Source organism: Oryzias latipes, assembly GCF_053564925.1.
Source record: "Oryzias latipes strain Hd-rR chromosome 1 unlocalized genomic scaffold, Olatipes_Hd-rR_3.1 chr1_Y_2".
Taxonomy (NCBI): Eukaryota; Metazoa; Chordata; class Actinopteri; order Beloniformes; family Adrianichthyidae; genus Oryzias; species Oryzias latipes.
In genome coordinates this window covers 370,036-378,706 of record NW_027616336.1, presented here as the reverse complement: position 1 = coordinate 378,706, position 8,671 = coordinate 370,036, and the positions used below count along the sequence as shown (strand labels likewise).

General features: G+C 45.1%; 1 protein-coding gene across 1 annotated transcript; it reads right to left on the bottom strand.

Moving 5' to 3' along the window:
• Window positions 1–219: 219 nt before the first annotated feature.
• Window positions 220–7,691, bottom strand: pycr1b (pyrroline-5-carboxylate reductase 1b). Its single transcript, XM_004066168.5, has 9 exons — window positions 7,519–7,691; window positions 7,179–7,265; window positions 3,115–3,185; window positions 2,834–3,013; window positions 2,635–2,742; window positions 2,450–2,563; window positions 2,225–2,317; window positions 1,638–1,801; window positions 220–873 (listed from the first exon to the last, which is right to left on the bottom strand). The coding sequence occupies exons 2-9, from the start codon at window positions 7,243–7,245 to the stop codon at window positions 705–707; spliced, it is 966 nt and encodes a 321-aa protein (XP_004066216.1). The 5' UTR covers window positions 7,246–7,265; window positions 7,519–7,691; the 3' UTR covers window positions 220–704.
• Between the last annotated feature and the right edge of the window lie 980 nt (window positions 7,692–8,671).

Genomic DNA, 8,671 nt, shown 5'->3' with positions numbered 1-8,671 from the left:
CTAAAACTGGACGTGTTTCTGCCGAGCACAGCCGGTTACAATGCAGCTCAGAGTATTTTCAGCTCGGAGCGTCTAACTTTAGCAGGAGAGGGACCTGACCGGCAAAGAATTCAGGACGTTCATTTGATCCTTTAAGGCAAACCAGGCACACTGGTCAGAGAGCGCCATCTGTGGCTCAGTGACCGCATTTCCTCCTGTAGCAAGAAGCAGAAAACAGACTTTCTTCTTTAATGAAAACGTCTTTAATCAAACAGGTGTGGTCCTGCAGGTCCTCACAGTCAGTCAGTCAGGCAGGCAGGGATGGGGGTGTAAAGGCATCCCATCCACAAAAGGAGATAACCAAAACCAAAGAAAGCTCAGCTTCTTAATGCTTCATCAGACAAATGTTCATTCTTGGTTTAAAACAAAGAGAATAAATTCAGATTTTTAGTGTTGAAGGTTCACACCACAGACACAAACCACTGCATCACCCAGCAGCTGGGATGACCTTACAAATCAGCACAGAGGCTGCTGGGAAAATTCTCAGAATTCATTTGGACAGTGACTCTGTCACACCATGCCTGAGCAGGATGCAGGCGAGTTGGTGATGTCACCAGTAGGCGGGGTCCCCCACCCCAGTCCTAGCTCAGTTCCTGGTTTCCTGTAGCTGGGCGGCTCTGACTGTGTGGGCGTCCCACTGTGATGCGATCGAAAGTCTACCGTTGTCAGTTCTTCTTCTTGATCCCAGAGTTGAAGAGGCTGAGTCCTGATTTGCCGTTGCCATTGGCGACGCCACTCACGGACACTCCCGGCTGCTGCAGAACCTTGTCCAGGGTGGTCTTCTTGATGGCTGCTGGAGAGATGCGCTCCTGGTCTGCCAGCGACTGCAGCTCCCTGCAGGAAGAGACAGCATCAGCGCACTGGCCTGTGAGCGGTCACAGCTGCAGGAGCTGAGGTGAGCTTAGCAGAAAGAGGAAGTGTAGATGCTGCAGAATGAGCCAGACTTTTGAAATTACTTCACTATTGCTAAATGAGTTGAGGAACGTTTAAAGCTGATAGAACAGCAGAATAATGGTAGACATGTGCTGATGAAGGCTGCGTGCTGGATTAGCTGAAGAAACAAATCTACATATGCTACAAAACTATTTAAAACGTGCTATAAATGTTAAAGATGCTAACTGTAGACATCAGGACAAAAGCTGCTTTGTGGTCTGGGGAATCAGTCGGACCTCTCAGCAGAAGTTCTTCTGGCGCAGCAGTTTGACAAATGAATCATGGTCCCACAATGCAACAGGTGGAGGAGCTCCAGCCCAGGTCCTCCTGAACGCTTAGGAAAATTCCTCCTCCTCATTGACTAAACGGTTAAAGGAATTTCCTGTTTAAGGACAAACCTAACAACTGCTCTTCAGATCTTAACCTAACAGGAAGCAGGAATCTCCTCAAGGAGCTGAATGTCTTCAAAGCAGAAGAGTGGAACTTCATGGAATGAACATGTTGATTTGTAATCTTCTGTAAATCAAACACAAACATGAAGCTAAACGGCAGGACTGCTTCTGTTTGATCAGTGATGGCATCTGGTCACTTGGCTTTAACCTGAAGGCAGAAACCCCTCTGCTGGTGTTCAGTCCAGCCATGAACCCTCACTGACAAACGCTCACCGCGTCCGGATGCACGACGCCTCCACCGCGTTGATCAGGAGGCTGCGAAAGCCGCCGCTCTCCAGGAAGTGCAGGGCGTGGATGGTGGCGCCCCCTGGTGAGCATACGTTGTCCTTTAGCTGGCCCGGGTGCTGCTCTGACTCCAGTAGCATCTTCGCTGCCCCCTGAGGGCAGAGGGAAAGAAGATCAAAATCCTGTGACTCCGCCCATCCCAGATCTATCAAATCACAATCATTTTCTTTTAAACTGATGAGGGATGAAGCAGCTGAAGGGCACCAACAGGAGTTCACTTTGGGGGAGCCATTACTCCCCCCCCCCCCCCCTGGAATTTTTGATTCTTTCATTAAAAACCATTAAAGCTTTACTTGACTCCGTTTGTGTGATGTTGATATTTGAGGATCAGGAGGGGGGCGACTACCTTCTCACATGATGTCAGTAGCTCAGTGAGGATCAAAGTTTAGGAAAACATCAAAGCCGAAGCAAAAACACGGGGCGGAGTCAATCCTGCCAGCAGGACGTGAGGGACTGAACTGCCACTCAGTGCAACACAAAACGCACAAACAGACACACACTTGAACACAACAGACCAGCAAAGCCTGGGCTCCGAGTCTGACGGCGAGCCTCCTAGGCAGACCCATCTTCACCCCGCCATCCGCCAGAGCGTCGAGCGCCGTGAACGCCTGCCGTGCACAGAGACCACGTTACAGCAACACACATACACCTGCGGGGCAAGTCTTTTTGAGAGGGGCACTTCTTTCTCCCCTCTGCAGATCCTCCTCAAGCCCCCGTCCCTCCCGGCTGAGCCGACTTACGTAGGCGGGGCCGCTGCCACTCAGACCGGTGACGGCGTCGATCAGGTCCTCCTCCACCTCCGTGCAGAAACCAACGCTGGCCATCAGCTGCTCCAGCAGCCGGCCGTCCTCCACCTGAGAGCACAGTTTAGTCAGCACCTGACTGATGACATGCGATCAGTGAGCCCCCAACTGGGTCTCTTCACCTCGGCATGCGTCCCTGTGGCGTACACCGTGGCGCCCTCCCTCACCACCACAGGGGTGTTGGTCATGCACCTCATCACTCGAGGAGCTGGGCGGTGCTGAAGCAGCTTCTGCAGACGAACAAAGAGCAGAGAAACGTGAAGCAGTCCCGGGATTCAGGGGGAGGAGTCAGCAGGAGGTGGAGCCCCCGCCAGATATTACCTTCTCTATGGAGCTGATGGTTACACCCGCAGCACAAGAGACTATGAGGTGGCGGTCCTCGATGTCCGGTCCAATCTCGTCCAGAACAAAGGGGATGATGTGGGGTTTCACAGCCAGAAACAGCACGTCGCTCTTGTTGACCGTCTCTTTGTTGCTGGTCGTCAGACTCACCCCCATTTTCTACAGAAGCACAGCAAATGAGGAATAACCAGACACACAGGAAGGAGGCGGAGTCCAAAATGTCAGATGTAAAACATCTTCTAAGCAGAGAGAAAAGTCACCCTGAGGCTGCTGACGGTGGGCAGGTCAGTGTCCGGAGCGCTGGCGGTGATCCTGTGAGCAGCAATCACACCTGGGGGGGGGGGGGGGGGGGGGCAGAGAGCAACTGAGCAAAACGAAGATGGGTTTCTCCTTTGAATTAAGCACATAGGTAGTTTCAGTGCTCCACCTGCAGTCCATTCTAGTTGTAAATGCATCAAACCCTTTTTTGTGTTTCACTATCAGTCCTGCGGGGAGCGGCGTGTTCAAATTAGCATATTTCCCAAACATATAAAGTCAACATTGCCACTTAATGTTTGCATTTACATTTAAATGCAGATGCTATATTTGCTATGAGGATGTTGATAAAGTACAGAGAAGGTCAGAAAGAGCTACACGGTGTCTTTGTGGATCTGAAGGCAGCCGTGCAGAGACAGGAACTGTGGTATTGTATGAGGAAGTGATGGAGAAATACAGTCAGGACCATAAATAATTGGACAGGTACACATTCCTTCTAATTTAGTTTCTCTACATTACCACAGTGAATTTTAAGTAAAACAACTCAGATGCCATTGAAGTGCAGACTTTCAGCTTTTATTCCATGGGTTGAACAAAAAGATTGCATAAAAATGTGAAACACTAAAGCATTTTTTTTTAAACACAATCCCTTCATTTCAGGGGCTCGTAAGTAATTGGACAAATGACTTCCATGCTATTGCATGGGCAGGTGTGGGCAATTCCCTTGTTATGTCATTATGAGTGAAGCAGATAAAAGGCCCTGGAGTAGATTAGAGGACTCATGCTTGCATTTTGAAGATTTTGCTGTGAACAGACAACATGCGGTCAAAGGATCTCTCCATGCAGGTGAAAGGAGCCATCATTAAGCTGAGAAAACAGAAAGAAACCATGCCAGAAATTACAGTATTAGGAGTGGCAAAATCAACAGTGTGGTACATCCTGAAAAAGCAAGAAAGCACTGGTGGACTCAGCAACGCAGAAAGACCTGGACGTCCACAGAAGACAACAGTGGTGGATGATCGCAGAATCATTTCCATGGTGAAGAGGAACCCGTTCACAACAGCCAACCAAGTGAACAACACTCTCCAGGAGGAAGGCGTATCAATATCCAAGTCTACCATAGAAAGAAGACTGCATGAAAGTAGATACAGAGGGAACACTGCAAGATGCAAGCCACTCATAAGCCTCAAGAATAGGAAGGCTAGATTGGACATTGCTAAAAAACATCCAAAAAGCCAGCACAGTTCACATTCTTTGGACAGATGAAACCGAAATCGACCTCTACCAGAATTATAGCAAGAGAAAGGCGTGGAGAAGCTCATGACCCAAAGCACACTACATCATCAGTAAAACACGTGCATGGCTGCTGGTGGCACTGGGACACTAGTGTTTATTGATGATGTGACACAGGACAGAAGCAGCCCAATGAATTCTGAGGTGTTCAGAGACAGACTGTCTGCGCAGATCCAGGTGAATGCAGCCAAACTGATTGGACGGCGAATCATAATACAGATGGGCAATGACCCAAAACACACAGCCAAAGCAACTCAGGAGTTTATTAAAGCAAAGAAGTGGAATATTCTTGAATGACCAAGTCAGTCACCTGATCTTGACCCAGTTGAGCATGCATTTCACTTGATGAAGACTAAACTTCAGACAAAAAGGTCCACAAACAAACAGCAACGAAAGCCGCTGCAGTAAAGGCCTGGCAGAGCATTCAGGAGGAGAAAACCCTGCATCTGGTGATGTCCATGAGTTCAAGACTTCAGGCTGTCATTGCCAACAAAGGCTTTTCAACCAAATATTAGTAATGACCATTTTGTTTTCAGTTATTTCATCTGTCCAATTACTCACAAGCCTATGAAATGAAGGGATTGTGTTTAAAAGATGTACAGTGATCCCTTGCTATAACGCGGTTTACTTTTCATGGTTTCGCTACTTCACGGATTTGCATCGTGCATTGTGTTCTGCATTCTGATTGGCTAAAAAGTCACTCCGCTCCTTCTCTACCTGTGCGTCAATAACGTTGCAGTTTAATATGTAAAGGTACGTAAAACAGCTTGCCAAATTAATATTATGTACGTGCAAATTTTCTAGCAATTTCTAGTTTCTCTAAAACCCATAGAAAAAAGAGCGACAACAACTGCCTATCGCTATGTTCTTGAACAAACACAGCTGCACCGCGGGCTTCAAAAGGAGAAAACACTGCAGAGCGGAGTCAGGATGCAGCGGCTCAGTCTGTAGAGCAGTGAAATACACCTGAGTCACTATTTGTCCCACTGTACTTTATATTTTTTTCATAATCATTTTAAAATTTCTCCCGTTTAATCCAATTACTCGGGTCGCAGTGAGCCTTCTGTTCACATCGATGATTAAAATTATTATTATTAGACAGTACAGCACAGAAGTTATTTGTTGGAAAAAAAACGTTTCTAAAGTAACTTTATTTGTTAAACAAATGCTTGAGCCTGTAAAATGTTTTTTTTCTTTCTTTTCAATGTATAATAGAGTATTTTTGTATAATAATTGTAAGAAAAAAAATAGAGGTTTTTACTTCACGGATTTTGCCTATCACGGGTTCTTTTTGGAACATAACCCCCGCGAAAAACAAGGGTTTACTGTACTTTAGTTTTTCACATTTTTATGCAATCTTTTTGTTCAACCCATGGAATAAAAGCTGAAAGTCTGCACTTCAATGGCATCTGATTTGTTTTACTTAAAATTCACTCTGGTAGTGTACAGAAACAAAATTAGAAAGAATGTGTCTCTGTCCAAATATTTATGGTCCTGACTGTATGTTGGAGCAGTGCAGGACATGTATGATGGCTGTCAGACAGTGGTGTGGGGGTGACAGAGGAGCTCAAGTTGGAGGTGGGATTCCATCAGGGATCAGCTGTTTGCAATGGTGATGGACAGGCTGACGGATGAGGTTAGACAGGAATCACCATGGACTATGATGTTTGCAGACGATATTGTGATTTGTGGCGAAAGCAAGGAACAGGTGGAAGAGAAGCTAGAGAGGTGGAGGTTTGCCCCGGAAAGGAGAGGAATGAAGGTTAGCCACAGTAAGTACATGTGTGTGAATGAGAGGGAGCCCAGTGGGTCAACAGTCCAGAGATATGCCAAAAGATGAACAACATTTAGGATTTAGATAAATGTTTAGACTTGACATTTACATTTATTTTTTACATAAAACTTTACATTTTACACATTCTACATATTTAAAATTAATCGTTACTATTTAGATGTGTATTTAGCATCAAAAACAGATACCTTCAAGTCACAGCTGTTAATGCTTTAATCTGTGACAAATGTGACATAAATGCAGCACATATGGAAAGAAACGTCTAAATGTGATAAAACTGTCATGTAATTTTTGCATTCAGAACCCCACACGACACTGAGTCCTTATATGACAAACATCTGCTGCTTTAAATGTACATCAGACCATCATCAGCATAATGACAGATGTGTTCTGTGCTGCCTGATGATGGGACTGAACACAGAACCCTGTGGTACGCCACCATTGACTCCGCTGTGAGGAACGTCTTTATAAGATCCAACTGGAATCCATCCGATAAAAATGACTCAAGTTCCTCTGATTGTAAAGACATGTTTCAGTCTCTACGATAAAATGTTCTGATCACAAATGCAGGACTGAGGTCCAAAAGTCAAGAAACAACACAAGTCCAGTGTCTGCAACCATCTTTGTCCCCTTCAGTAGAGAAGTTGACCCGTGATGAGCTTTAAATCCAGAATGAAACTCCTCAGAGATCATTTCTACTCAGATACTTGTTCTGCAACCGTTTTTGCTTCACAATGTTCCTGCAGCAACAACAACCTTTGGAAGGAATGCTCTGCAGAGGCAGAAGAGGGGAGGGTTCTGTTCTCCTCGGTACAGATGTTCCAGTAACATCAGGACACCAGTCCTCTTTTTGGTAACATTTACACCCAAAGTTCACAGGGAGCTGACCGATGCATCAGAACCAACCCAGGAGCCACTGTGCGTGTCACTCCCATCAGACCTGAGAGAAGATGATAAAGATGATGAAGATGTTTAGGGTCTGACCTGCTGCAGTGAAGCCCTTCACCAGCGCATGCGCCAGCTGTCCCGCTCCGATGAACCCCACGCTCATCCTTCCAGGTGACGTGACACCTGAAGAGGGGGACAGACCGTTATCCACACTGAAATCTCATTCGGATTAACCTCTCCTCTCCTGCCTGGATCGGATTAGAATTTCAGTTCCAGTTCAGGTGAAGCTCAGGAAGAGAAGAAAGCTTCGGTCTACTGTACATTAAATATATAGACATCAGTCAGAGGTTTCCTGTTGGATGCTCTCACGCTCATCCAACTTCCATCCTCTAAGGAGCTCTCATCAGCCTCGCGGAAGGAGCGCACGCGCATTTACCTCGGATAATCCAGAAGAAGCTAACGGAGACTCTCGTTTGTTCTCAGTGAGAGCTGCAGATGTTCGTCCTTTGGCCAGAAACGAACCGAGTCAGAACTCCGCTGGCGCCAACGTGGCTTTCTTCTCCGAGCGCTGGTTCTATTACGGTTAAAGACTGACAATCCAGCCAATCAGCACCAAGACAGTTACATCGTTGACCAACGAAGGACTAGATGATGAAATGTGGGCGGAGCCTATTGTTCGTCCTGCCCTGTTGCGTCATTCGCGTGCGCGCGGTACAGGAGCAGAAAATGTGAGAATCTGGGAAATGTAGGTCAAATAAAAAAAATAGAATCTAAAAGTTTGTTTGCGTCAGACAGAAACAAATAAACAAACACAAACTCAGAGACAGTTTGACTGAGTTGACCTTCAGTGAGTAAGCGAGGAAAAAAACGAGACTTTAAGCTGAGCTTTCAATCACAAAAGATAGTTTCTAATGTCACTGGAATTTTTTTTTTTTACTTTTTTCTTTTTATGCAAAAATTATAAAAAATATGTCTAAAACTAAGCAAACAAAAACAACTACATCTAAAAACTGTGAGACCTGTCATTATTTGGGAAGCAGTGACAGTTGTGCTCAGGAATTAGTTAGCTTTCTTCTAAATTCATGCAACCATGAGTGAGAGGGCTTAAAACTATTCATTTTAAATTGGAGTTCAAGTTCAAGCTGTCCAGTCTAGTTTCAATGTTGGCAGGATTCAAACCCTAAATCTTCCATTCTCAGGGTTTATCACTACACAATCTTACAGTTTTCAGTTCCTCTGGGATTCTGCAGCAATTTTTTAATTGTTTCAGCACAACTGCCTGAAGTTGTAGAAAAATTGTCATAAAAGGCTGCAGGAGGACATTCAAACTTTGAAGCAATTGTTTTTTCCCCCACTCTGTTGTTGTGCAATTTTATGCAATAACTGCACAGGATTTATTTCTAAATGAATGCACCTTTTTATGTTTTATGTGAAAGTTGAACAATAATATAGGAGCAGCATGTTTAGGAAATTTACAACGAAAATGACAGATATCACATTCATGTTGAAAAGTTACATTTTAATTAAAGAAATAAAGCTGGCAGGCTGAGATTGAATAAAAATGCCACTTTGAAAAAAATGTTTTATTT

What these genes read in the sequence shown, in the direction of transcription:
- pycr1b (XM_004066168.5), bottom strand. Translation starts at nt 7,245, where the DNA reads ATGAGCGTGGGGTTCATCGGAGCGGGACAGCTGGCGCATGCGCTGGTG. An exon ending in GAAGGGCTTCACTGCAGCAG is followed by an intron (nt 3,186 to 7,178) that starts GTCAGACCCTAA and finishes CCCCCCCCCCAG; the next exon opens with GTGTGATTGCTGCTCACAGG. An exon ending in TCGGAGCCCAGGCTTTGCTG is followed by an intron (nt 1,802 to 2,224) that starts GTCTGTTGTGTT and finishes CTCTGCCCTCAG; the next exon opens with GGGGCAGCGAAGATGCTACT.